Source organism: Puntigrus tetrazona, chromosome 7 (genome assembly GCF_018831695.1).
Source record: "Puntigrus tetrazona isolate hp1 chromosome 7, ASM1883169v1, whole genome shotgun sequence".
NCBI lineage: Eukaryota > Metazoa > Chordata > Actinopteri > Cypriniformes > Cyprinidae > Puntigrus > Puntigrus tetrazona.
This window is the reverse complement of record NC_056705.1, coordinates 34,959,103-34,971,915: the sequence shown is the minus strand read 5'-3', so window position 1 is coordinate 34,971,915 and position 12,813 is coordinate 34,959,103. Positions and strand designations below refer to the sequence as shown.

Sequence of the window (12,813 nt, the reverse complement as noted above, 5' to 3'; positions counted from 1 at the left end):
TGCGACTGAAAGTGCTACAATGCTAATTCGTTTTCTGGTTTTGGCCTCTATGGTGGTTATATTTTCTTTTTTTTTGTTATGTTTTCCAACATCAATGTTGGTGAACCACCTGCCGAAGCATCAGCCAATGAGAAGTGTAGTAATGCGTCTGGGGGGTGTTTTGGGGCTGCTGGTCCAGGCCGAGCCGAGCGAGAGGGGAGCAGATGTTAGCGTGCGGCTCATGCCCGGTTCTCCCGGGGGAAGGCAGAAGTGTAGAGACCGGAGGTGCGAGTCGGACAGCGCCTAGGGTAATTACACTAATTGACACTTCACCCCACGCGTACACACCCCCTCCCCGGGGGCCAATCAGAAGGCTGCCTTTGAGAGCAGGGGACAGGCCTGACACAGGTGCTGCCTGCCTTTGTATTACTGCCGTAATTGCAGCGGCGATATTTGTCCGCGTGCGTTTCTCACACAGACACGCATTCTCTGAAACCCATTAAGCCTACAGGTCCTATTGAGAACAGCGTTCCTTTGAAACCGCCAGGGTCCCTGTGCACTACGCAGGGGTGCGGGATGCTGCCCAACACAAATAATGAGGGGACACATGACCACTTCTCTGGAAATGGCAACCCTCAGGGACCTGTGTGTGTGTGTGTGTGTGTGTTTTTATGGTGGGATTGCCCGTCTGTCACATATTTTTCCATGCATTATGTTGTAATAACCATGCACGAGCGAATAATTAATTACAACTATTTTATATTCAGTGCTAAGATGGTTCTTAAGGAAGAAGAAGATGCAAATATCAGCTATTGTTTTTAAGTAGAATCATAACTGAATGTAAATCGACTGTAAAATGTGCTTTGTCAGGGTTGGTTTCACCTCAGAATTAAAACAAGGATCTATTTTCTGCATTAGTGAAATAATGTCTTGTAAAGTACAGGTTTCTGTCTTTTTGTCTGAATGCTTTCGTCACTGTGATTTGCCTCGAAGCGTCCAGTCTGAGGAGTACCGGGACGTTTATAGACGGGTGACTGCAGCCGTGGAGCAGCACCAGAAGGATTTGATCCCGGGAACGCCACAGCTCAACATGTGTGACCTGGCTGTCATGGTGAGACGACTTCTGAGTGTTTTCTGCAGTTTTAGCAGATATACTTGAACCTAATTTCATCGTACGCAATGAACACTTAATTTTTTTTAGGCATCTTTTGATTTCAAACTTGCTATTAAACATTTCTTAAATGGGGAAAAAAAAGTCCCAAACCTGTCTATCTGCAGTCTTTTTTTCATGGTTATTTATGTATGAATGATCTTTACACTGTTTTAATTTCCTTTAGTTTTTAATTAATGCTTTTGTCACGTAAAATCAATATAAATTAGTACATTAAATATAATTTTTAAAAATATTGATTTTTTTTTTGTTGTTGTTCAGTTAGTGGGGTTTTTTTTTTGCAGCCTTTGTGATGTTTCTGTCACTGTAAAGTAGTGTTCATCTTGTGCAATAAGCTGGTCGATTATTTAGGCTCGCAGTTAACGGCTCGTGGTGCAACAGCGCCCTCACGCGTTCATGTGTGTTTCTCATCCTCAGAACTTTTTTTTTTTTTTTTAAATGTTTATTTCTTCGGTGCCACAGAACAATAGGTATTACCTATTTACACGAACGAGTCAACATTTACTGTCGTAAAATAAATACATAAAAAGTACAAATTACTGTATTGCAGAGATGTCAATGTTTTGCAAGCATTACGTGCTTTCAGTGCTTTATTTTTTTTTTTGTCCTCCTCAGAACTGGAGTCCTCCTGGATGTGAGCGGTTGGGTAAATGTCTTAAACCCCCAGAGTCAAGTCCATGGAAATGTGTCTGGCCGCATTGATTTAACTTTCTATTTAATTTACTACGTTCAGGCATCTCTCACAATCGGATGAAATTTTAAGGATCTTTAAAAATGATTTGTACATTTTCTGTAATGCTACTTTTAGCGTTTGTTTTAATGTGTTGTTGTACGCAGAAAAGGGAAACAATATTGGATTTTGATAGATAAGCAGTGATTTAGTGTAGTTCTCATTTTTGAATATTGTTTTAAAAAAACATCCGACTGATACTCCATGAACTTCAGCTGCTGACGGACAGACGGTAACAAAATTACTAAAAATATACGCTATAATTGTGCATATTTATGTTATCTGGAGCATAAAATAAACTATACATGATTGCGAACTTGTTTGATAAATTAAACAGTTAATTATACTGCTTAATGTTATTTATTATATGCTTTATTTAAATCATTTTCAACTCTTACTTGATTTTTTTCTCAAGGGGCAATAAAAAAAAAAAAATAAACCCATGTGTGCATTTGAACAACAATTTTTTTTATTTTTTTTTAATCAAGGTAATTGCTTGGTCTCCTGTGTAGAATAATTTGTTTTCACAGAATCCACTGGGATTTAGTCCTTTGGTTGCATGTCACTGCTCCCGCTCCTCCTTACAGATGGAACAGTCCTTTGAGAATACTTGCCTATAACTAGCAAATTATTTGTATCATTAATATATTTATTTTTATATATATATATATTTATATTTTCTATAATACCACTTTAAAATGTAAACAATGGCATGATACCGTGTAGGTTGAATTTAGCCCGCCTAACTTCATAATCTTTTACCACGTCATTTATTTTTTTTTTTATTTATTTATTTTTTTTTTACATTATCTTTTAAGTAAAATCGCTTTACTTTAAGTTAAGTAAAATGCAAAACACGCTGAAAACAGCCACGCAGGTAAAATTAAGCCACGTTTGATGACGCGCATGTCACGTGGTGAGGAAGCGCGCGCTATTGGTTGTCCCGAGCACGTGGACAACTTCCCCGTCTCGGTCCAAAATATTCAAAGCGCGTGTCATGGCAGAGAAATTAGATATCATCTCAAAGTGCGTTAGAACTTTCTTTGATTTCCCTACAAAAGGGATTCCGTTCAAGTGAGTATAGTATACGTAATATAATTTGAATATGAGCGCTCCGGTAGATGCGGGGCAGCGGGACGGAGACGCACGGGTTTATCAGTAACGTTTGATGCTTCGGATGGTCTCTGTTTGTTTGCAGGGATATTTTTCCGATCCTGAAGGATCCGAAGGCTCTGGCTGCGGTCACGGATCTGTTTGAGGAGCACGTGAGGAGCACGTACCCTCAGGTGGATCTTATAGTCGGTGAGAGAGCACGTTACAAGGGTCAAAGTTACAAAACTGATACTGCTTGTGGGAGGAAATAGAATGATTTTTTTTGCTGGAGCCGATGCTAAAGGAATAAACAAATACAATGGGATTCTTATAGATTTTAATGTGATTGTTACAGTTCTGTTGGATAGTGTGATAGTTATTGTGTAATGAATGCATATTGCGTTATCCAGCTTTTTTTTTTCTCCGCCCCATAAGTAACTTTATGGGAGTGCTTTACGTTTACACTGTAAATAAAAAAAAAAAAAGAGAAAAGATTCAATGATAAGAATAGGCATTATAAAGCATTGACAAATAGCCGTTATTAACTCCTAAAGATATTTTTTGAAAAGAGACATGGTTTTAGGCCAAAAATCACAGTTATTTATTTTCTCCTCAAATGTTCATGATGGTTTACATCCTAATTTTGTAGTACATTTCAGGAAATTGTTCATGGTTTATATCACAAAGTGTATATATATGTTGTATTTTTAGTTCGTTTTATATATATATATATATATATATATATATATATATATATATATATATATATATATATATATATATTATATTTATTTATTATTTTCTACTAATATACATTAAAATACAGTGCTGTTTTCTTCTTCATTCTCTTCTAGGACTTGACGCTCGAGGATTTCTCTTTGGGCCACTTTTGTCTCAGAGATTAGGTGTAGGATTTGTTCCCATCAGAAAAAAAGGGAAGCTCCCTGGCCCAACGTTATCAGTAGCATACAGTCTTGAGTATGCAAAGGTAATTTCAGTCTGTGGAGGATCCAGTATGTGTCCGGTATCTCTGTTCATTATGTAATCGAGCGCTATTGTTTCAGGCTGAGGCAGAGATGCAGGAAGACGCTGTTTCTGAAGGACAGAAGGTCCTGATCATTGATGATTTACTGGCTACTGGAGGTGAGCGAGACTTCAAACCGGCGTATTTCAACTATACCACAGTTGAATTACAAATGGAATACAACAGAACCTCCTAAGACCCCGTGTCTTGAGAATATTAAATTTTAGTGAATTTCTCTGAGACTATATAGTGTTTAAAGGAACGCTACGCTATTTTTGAAAATACTCATTTTCCAACTCAGAATTATACTCTCATTCCAGCATAATAATCAAGGAACTTTGCTACCGTACACCGTACCATGGGTGAAGCAGGCGCAATGATAGTCAACAGGGCCGGAAATATTATTTATGCTCTAACCAATGTATAAAAAAATTCCAGGTGTTTATTTCCATTTAATATATGGTAAAACATTAGCTTCTCATTTAATTGGAAGTATGTGTTCACACCAGGATGGGTATTCGTTTATTCATAACATCTGGAGCGGTTTAATGTAATAATACAAGGTGTTTTTTTCTTGTTAGGAACCCTGTACGCGGCGTGTGAGCTGATCAAGCGGCAGAAAGCAGAGGTGCTTGGCTGTCTGGTGGTGATTGAGCTGAAGGATCTCAATGGATCAGAGAAGCTGCAGTCAACCCCCGTGTTCTCGCTCATACAGTACTGACGGTACTACCGCTTAGTGCTCACATCATGGTTTACGGCTCAGGAATATGAAGAAATTTCAACTATATTTTGATGCGCTTCATTACACGTATAATAACCAGAAACTAAAAGGAAAGTCACGCTGCACAAGAACTCAGTAATTATGGGTAATCAATCAGCTGCTTTTAAAAATCAAAACTAATCTCACTGTTTTACATTCACATTGTTGTCTGTGTTTTCTTCAGTGATGCTGTTTCATGGGACAGTTAAATGTTTGTTGTACTGTATGCACACTTTAGAGTGCTTCTAGGTACTTTATAAACTGTCTTAAGAATATTCCACACGCTACTCTTCTGAAACAGTACTTTATCTATTATACGAAAGTAAATGATTTTACATACAGAGTATGAAACACTGTGGCTTGCATGAACTTGTTTATTGTAAATAACTAGACGAACCAAACTTGGGTTGAACTACATCGAACTGCCTTTATACAAATCACTTTTTACACGTCTACATTTATGAACAATTATTGTGCTAAGATGCAAAGAGCAAAAATCACAACAGAAACAGGTTAAAAACGGTGACCATCGGATGTGGAAATCTTGTAAATGACTGAACAAGTTAAAAAGTAGTCACTGTCATCTCAATCTTAAAATCCAGGCATAACCCATAAAATATTGCACGTGTTATTTTCTCAGTAGTCTCGTGAGTTTCCTCAAATGCGCTCCTCTTCCTTCATCTTTTGGTTCAGTTTGTCCAGCACAATGTTCAGATCCATGGTCTTGTTCAGCTTCAGGTACATGTCCTTCCTGATTGGATGTACAGTTAGCCAGGTGGGCGCCAACTCTGCCAACAGGCCGAGATGTTTTTCCATTTCATCTAAAATTACAGAGAATGAGAAAATAAGGTTTTATTAGGCACTGACGTTTGCAAAAAAGTTAATATAGCAACAAATGTCTCAATATATTTGTGCACTCAAGTATTACTTTTAGCTAAACATGAATTTGTTTCTTCATTAGAATACAGAGACATTTACATTCCATAACTTGCTCAAAAGGATCCGGTGAATGGCTTTTCACAAGACGTTAATTGATCAAACAACTGATTAAAACATTCTCCCCGCACACGATCCAGTAGTGAGCAATTTATGCAACCCTACAATTCAGATGAAAGCTCAAATCCAGGGTTTTACGATATCAAGAGTCTGGAAACCCAACAGAAACATCTGCACTAACCAGAACTGAGAGGAGATCTGTAGCTGGCGATCACGCGGTTGCAGGCGAGCTCCATGATGAGGGCAGGCTTTTTCTCCGCTACAAAAACATTTCGCAAGATCCTGGCCAGTTCTGGCAGCCGTGTCATCATGGACAGGCGCTCCTCCTGCTGTGGGTTGCGTGTCATGGCAGCGTGCAGTTTCTGAGCCTCTTTGGCACGGATCTGAATCACAGAGAACATAGATCAGATCCTTGCAAATGCACAATTAAAAAAAAAAAAATAAAATTTTATATATATATATATATATATATATATATATATATATATATATATATATATATATATAATTATTATTATTTTGGACTCACCCTCTCCAGCAGTGATTGAGACACTCCTTTAAGGGCATTAGGGGTTTCTGTTGGTGTGGCAACCAATTTAGCTGAGGTCTCTGGCTCCTTCGCACATGCGCGTTCTGCTGTTTTCAAAGCCATGTTAGCCAAGGCTTTCTCCATCTATAAATTACAACCCACAAATTTTCTCATTTATACAGACTTAAAAACTTAAAATGTGCTTTAAAACTTTAATTCTTGCCTGTATAAATTTGTTATTTTAAATATTATATTTGTTTGGCCACTATCGTTTTTCTTTTTCTGTTGCAAGACCTTTAAAATTATCAATCATTTGAAGTTATATGGTCATGTAAAGTGGTCAAGAGCCGTCAGAACCATGTTTGCCGTGTCTACCCGAAAACTGCACACCTTAGAATCAGCCAATAAGATTCAAGCAATCGGAAACACTTGAGACGGTGTCTAAATGATCACCTTTGGTGTCATGAGAGCACGAGCTTTGTCCAACACTTCCTGTGCCGAGGTCAGTTTCTCGGTTTGTGGAGGTTGAGGCAAATCGCTTGGCTTGATGCCGGGAGCCTCATCCACATTGAATTTCGGATGCCAGCGGGTTAGTTTATCATCAGGAACAACAATGGGAGGGTTTAGAGAAGCCAGGTACACCTGTAATCAGATGTAAAACAAACCATCACAAATCAGAAGGTTTAAAACTCTAAAATGCAAGCAAAACCATTTCATGAGCCGCGTGCTGTACTCACCTTGTGGTGTCCCTTCACGATTTCAACCAGATTTTGGTGAAACGTGTGCCTTCTTTCCAAAAGACGAGAGGCCGACAACACTGGACGAGTACCGTTAAATTCTGGAGGAAAAAAATAAATTATAAAACAAAACTAAAATAGCTGCTGCATATTGTGCTCCCAAATTTGATTCGCTTTTAGAGTCAATGCTTAGTTTAATGCAATAAAGGAACATCAAAACGATGTTAACGTTTCGGAGCAAACTCTCAAACGTTCTCACCTTCTTCAATGACTGGCTCCACTGTGAGCTGATAGCTGGACCTTTTAGCAGTAGCACTGAAAGACGGAACGTTTTTCTCCTGACGGAAAGTATAAGCAGAAGGGTACACCGCTTTTATCTGCCCCAGATGGCTCTCTTCAAAACGCCTGCCAAGAAAACAAAACGCGGTCACTTTTGATAAGACGGGCTGCGGGTGAACGGCGTCAGACTCAAACAAACGGTCATTCAGCCTCTTACTTGCGCATCATATCTTGGACCCCTTGCTTGATTTTGGCAAAAGTGACCGTCTCGGAGCGGTTGAAGAGCATCGCGACTATGGTGTCTGTGCTGCGGAACATCTCAGCGAGAACCTTGTACTGGAAGGGCAGAGTAAGGCCAGGCGGCACGTCCTGAGCCAAAGTGTGGTAACGCTGATAAGCTGGGAGCTTCTCTCTGAAACAGAGGTTGAAGACGACTAATGAGACAAAGCATGTCTGAGGTATATGCAGAGTTTTTTTTAATAAATCAGATGAAGGACAGGTTACTCTGTATATGTTCATATGCAAATTGAGCTGATCAATATAGTCACGTCAGCAAAATCCAGTAATGTGTTTAAGAAAAGGCAATGAACAGATCAGTGCCAATACCAGTCAAGTCTACTAACATGCATATATAATGTAGTTCAGTCCACAGAAACACTGGCTCACCTTTCCTGTGCTTCGGGCTCAACCTGTGCCTCGGCAGCTTTAGCATTTTCCCGCTCAGCCTTTCTCTGCTGAGCTTTGGCGGAGATCTCCCGGGCTGCATCGAGCCTGGCTTTCAGCTCCGTTAGGGACGACACGGGGGCAGGCGAGGGGGTCGTCGCCGTTTCAGACAGTCCTTTCAGTTTCTGCAGCTTGGACTTCAATGCCGCCACATCCTCTCTCGTAAACGTTTTCTGAAAGAACAAAAAAAGGAAACCCGATTAACGTCAAGCTCGCAAACGCCAGGAGGTTCCCGCACTGGTGTGACGACCCCCGTGCGTTACCTTGCTCCTGGTTGTCCGCTTGGGCTTATCGTCTCCACTCGTTTTGTTCACAGGGGAGCTGTTAGCATTATGATCGACGGTGTTTTTAGGCTCTTTGCTGGCAGTTTGTTGAGGGGTGCTGTTGGCCGAAGGCTCAATGCCCTACATTCAAATAAAACCGACTGGGTTAGCGGTCAGAAACATTTATGTATGGAGTACTTTTGACTAGCCAGAGGCAGCTCAAGTCGATTAAAAACTTAGATTAAATGTTACTTGTTTGATTAGTAAGACTGGTTGCATACATAAAGTACAGTAGTCACAATCTGAAGTTGATCAAAATATAAAGTGTTCCCAAAAACCAAAACAATACCTGTTCTTGGCTTAGGACAAGTCTGGTGAACCTTTTGTTCCACTTTAAGTGTAGACTACTATAGTTAGTACTAACTTAATACTCTTAACATGGTGACTATTTATACAACTGGGCCTAGCACACAAAAAGTCTACTTCACAAATCATTCAACACTTGGGGAAAAAAACCAAAAAAAACTGAAGTGCATATATAAATAAAATAAAAGGTGTGAGTGTGATCTAAAGCACTAAAACAGTTTCTTAAGTCGTGGTGGCAGTAGTACTAGATTAGGGTATTTTTTTTTTTCAAAAAGGAAAAAAGGTACATACGACGGCTCGTGGGATAATTTTTTTAAACGCAATAAAGCGTCTCATCAACACCTTGCATCACGCAACATTACCTCTTCTTTGCGGTCATTCGTGAGAAGATCGAGCTTCTTCCTCGCCGTTTTGTGAACCGGACGCTCCTCCGGTGAAGCTCTGCAGCTTTGTCCAGCGGTGACCCTCATGCGCTTCTTGGCGCTGCTGTGCTGCTCTGCTGTAGACGGGAACAGCGCCGCGTCAAACTCCGCCGTCCGTTTAGGAGTCCTGGGGCTCGCCGTTAAGACCTCGCTCCTCGCGTCTCGCGAGTCGGCCGCGGTGTCCGTTTGTGTCGATAAAGCCTCATCGATGACTTTGAGGAACTCCTGTTGAACATGTTCTTGAGGTGGGCTGAGATCGCGCGTCGTTTTGCGCGAGGATCGTGTGGCTCTGGACGCTATCTTTGGTTTAGAGATTACCGCTGACTCCGCGGCGTCTCCTGACACCTTTTGTCCCTTGGACCGTAAAGACCGAGCGACGCCACCCTTCTTACTCTGCGCAAAATAATCGGTAACCCGTGCTTGAGCCATTTTTCAGTTTGAACAAGGTCCCTGCACTCCAGGTGGCGTGCAGTAATTGTTGTTATCCCACCGGAACTTCGCCCTTCGGGTCTTCCTCCTAGACTAACTTTCGCGCGAAATCGCACCACGTGACTTATGTAGGCAGAGCGTGGCTTTTAACCACGCCCCTCACCCGCTGATCAAACACTAGATTCGCATAGGCTGAAATTTTTTTTTAATATATATAACGTTGCGTGTTGTATCCATATTTAATAATTAAAACATTTATTTATTTGATTGTTTTTATACGCAACACTTTTTTTAATCTATAATGTAGCACGTTTAGCCTTCGTTTATGTGGTTTTGTCGTGAAATGAATGGAAATGTTCCCTTTATTGTGATGTAAATGTGCAGTTTTCAAGATAAATCAATCATCTTAGAGGTCAAAGCACCGCGACCAATTCAACACATAGTGTGACTGACACGACAGTTGTAGACTATTTGCTAAAAAAGCAAATATGTTGCCTATATTAATACAGTGCTTGTTAAAACATTAAAAATGGTCAAACATAAAAAATACAAACCTTATATATATATATATATATATATATATATATATAATAATTTTTTTTTTTGTACACACACACACACACACACACACACACACACACACACACACACACATATATATATATATATATATATATATATATATATATATATATATATATATATATATATATATGTTGAAAAGTGTGTAGTATTATGCATGTGGTTTAGAAGTTGATCAGTAGGCCTACTGGTTTTTGAGACTACAATAATAAGTTTACTACTGTAGGTTATATTACTACTCTGTAGCCTATATATCCCAGTTAGGCCTATGTTATTGTAAAATAGTAACTTAGTGAGATTATAATAGAAATGCCAAAAGCCTATATACCAAAGTAAATGGAAGAAAATATAGTCTATTACTTATAAACAATAACAAAACAATAAAATAAAAACAAAAACATATTATTCAAAACAAAATTGCTCATCATTATTAAAAGGTTAGAATATTAATTTGAAAGGAACGGTTATACAAAAGGGCGAGTACTGCATCCACTGTATAGATTTTATTAATAGAATAGAAATCAAACCCAGGCGTTGCTGTTGCGCGCTCTGCTGTTATATAATATTTAGTTGTAAGTAACTAGGGCAGTGCAGGATCAGCTGAACAAAAAAAAATTGAAATGGGGGAAAAAACAAACCAAATGATACGTGATCGATGATATTTTGGCCACGATTCATCAGCAGAGGGAGCCAACATATAAGAGATACGGACGATGCCTGCCAGCGTCAGAAACGAACCGCAAGAAATTATCATTGAAATAATTAATTTGAGCTTCTAAAAGGGATGCACTGCGATCGAAGAATATCAACGTCTCGCTGCGCTGAACTGACATTCAGAAAAGAAGTAACCTCAGGCACGTGCACGTTATCCTGGGCCACTGCACGTGCTCAGAAACATAAACACGTTTAGTTTTACTCCCAAAATGCGCTCAGTCGGTGTTGTTTCTACGAAGTGGCACAAACTAAAGTTCTAGCATAAATAACGCAGTTAAAAGAGTCTAACAAGCAGCCATCTCGGTCTTGTATCATTGGTCGAATTTAATAAAGACGGAGGACCTGCTAAATATGAACGGAAAAGTCCGAAATAACACAAAATGTCAGCGTGAACGGTTTTCCTACGCTTCGGCGTTAAAGGGCCGTAATTCAGCGGGTGACACGCTGTTTGCCCGCCGTCGTGTTTCTCGGTTCAAGTGACGTTACTCGTTTGGCACAAAGTTATCTCTCGTCAGAGAGGGAGTTACTCTCAACTAACTGTCGGGACGCGGCGCGGGCTGCACGCGCAAACGGGACAAACTCTCTTTACGAGTTTTGTGACATTTTCTAACAGTCTGTGGACGTATTCTGGGGAAGTTCGGAGCGGACAGGTGCCAGAACGGAAGAAAGACTCAAGAAAAGTTTAACAAACGCCGAGGGGGTGAATCACATTTTCCACGAAGATGTACAATGAATAATCGACTTTCATAAAGCCGCTCTCTGAGTTTTGTATCGAAACAACGCGACGTCTTAAGAAACCGTTCGTTCATTTGTATGTTTAAGAACGCTTTTGCGGACGATAACAATAATAAGCTCTTTTAACAGTACAGTCGCGGTCGTTAATTCGATTAGAAGCGACTTTTCCGTGTGCGTAAATTTGTAAACGAAAGCGGGATACTGTATTTTCGTCATGTAGCGTCGCGGATCGGTGTCGTGGGAGGAATGTGAGTGGAAGCGTCGCTCATGGAGCTTCAGGTGGTGTGCGGAGTGCTCTACTGCTGCCTGCTGCCCGTCTTCTTACTGGCAGGTAAGACCTCGTCGTGCTTTCCATGCACCCTGCTCACAGAACAGACCAAAACGTAGCCTGTTGCTTTAAATCGGATCCCTAATAACTTTTCTGTTTACGTTTCCCCCCCCAGTTACCTCGCCTTAGCAATTTAACAAAAGCAGAGACCTGTTTTAAAACTTTAATGCCAAGCTCGTTTGACGTTCATCTGCCCGTGCTGGTTTCATGCATTTTAATACCTGCTATGCGAATAACGTGGTTCTCAGGCTCCAGTAATGTAACATTGTGCAACACTGAAACTTGAACTTTTGAATTAGTTCGTTCACTTTGAATAAATTGATACATAACAGGACACATGCGTTTAAAGTAAAAAGAATAAATGTTTGGGGTTCATATAAGTATCAAGTGAAACATATGATAGATAAATCGGTGTGTGTGTGTGTGTGTCATGTCAGCTACCTATTTTACCATCCAATCACATGATAGTTTTCGCTTTATGACAGTGTCCCGCTGATCTCCCCTCATTCAGGTGTATGTTTAGCAGACAGACCCGAGCGGCTCACTTCCTCCGGGCCTGAACTTATTTAAGGGTGCATCATGCATTCCTGCTGCCTGGATTGCGACTCACATCTGTTTTCTTTTCTCAGACCTGTTTTACTGTCTCCTCTCACAGTTCTCTTTCTGCGTAATTTGCTCGCGTTCTCCCGAGCGCTGATGCATTTGTGCTTGTGGTGTTTAAGCTTCACCTCCCATGAAGAGTCAAATTAGGTGCTTTTCACGCTTGAAATTGTTAACCCAAGGTCCTCGTTCTTACTGGGTTTCTAATTAATCCTGTAATTTCACACTGCACGTGTGTAATCCCTTGGTTAACGTTTTTGGTTTCAGATTTACAATGTTAATGATATTAAATAGAGAAGGCTGGCGTGTGTCCTGATTTACATTTTTATGGTAGGGCCAGTAGACACGATATGG

General features: G+C 40.1%; 4 protein-coding genes across 5 annotated transcripts in view; 3 read left to right on the top strand and 1 right to left on the bottom strand.

The window, feature by feature from the left end:
• The window catches only part of galns (galactosamine (N-acetyl)-6-sulfatase), a 30,698-nt gene extending 28,502 nt beyond the window's left edge, over positions 1–2,196 (top strand). Inside the window, exons 13-14 of the mRNA XM_043245633.1 lie at positions 973–1,090; positions 1,766–2,196. Coding sequence (XP_043101568.1) covers positions 973–1,090; positions 1,766–1,852 — 205 coding nt within the window. The 3' untranslated portion in view covers positions 1,853–2,196. The remainder of the gene's footprint in view (positions 1–972; positions 1,091–1,765) is intronic.
• A 602-nt stretch (positions 2,197–2,798) lies between these two features.
• aprt (adenine phosphoribosyltransferase) lies at positions 2,799–5,110 on the top strand. Its single transcript, XM_043245641.1, has 5 exons — positions 2,799–2,954; positions 3,079–3,182; positions 3,827–3,960; positions 4,037–4,115; positions 4,578–5,110. Exons 1-5 carry the CDS (start codon positions 2,878–2,880, stop codon positions 4,715–4,717), a joined length of 534 nt encoding a protein of 177 aa, XP_043101576.1. The 5' UTR covers positions 2,799–2,877; the 3' UTR covers positions 4,718–5,110.
• Positions 5,111–5,205: 95 nt separating this feature from the next.
• On the bottom strand, positions 5,206–9,604 carry cdt1 (chromatin licensing and DNA replication factor 1). Of its 2 annotated transcripts, XM_043245629.1 has the most exons (10): positions 9,012–9,604; positions 8,284–8,424; positions 7,964–8,193; positions 7,515–7,709; positions 7,278–7,423; positions 7,019–7,119; positions 6,735–6,923; positions 6,282–6,425; positions 5,934–6,135; positions 5,206–5,577 (listed from the first exon to the last, which is right to left on the bottom strand). In XM_043245629.1, the coding sequence occupies exons 1-10, from the start codon at positions 9,498–9,500 to the stop codon at positions 5,414–5,416; spliced, it is 2,001 nt and encodes a 666-aa protein (XP_043101564.1). In that variant the 5' UTR covers positions 9,501–9,604; the 3' UTR covers positions 5,206–5,413. The 2 variants fall into 2 exon arrangements, with proteins under 2 accessions (XP_043101564.1, XP_043101565.1); XM_043245630.1 differs by lacking the exon at positions 8,284–8,424.
• Positions 9,605–11,206: 1,602 nt separating this feature from the next.
• The window catches only part of piezo1 (piezo-type mechanosensitive ion channel component 1), a 71,398-nt gene continuing 69,791 nt past the window's right edge, over positions 11,207–12,813 (top strand). The window contains exon 1 of the mRNA XM_043245617.1: positions 11,207–11,862. Coding sequence (XP_043101552.1) covers positions 11,799–11,862 — 64 coding nt within the window. The 5' untranslated portion in view covers positions 11,207–11,798. The remainder of the gene's footprint in view (positions 11,863–12,813) is intronic.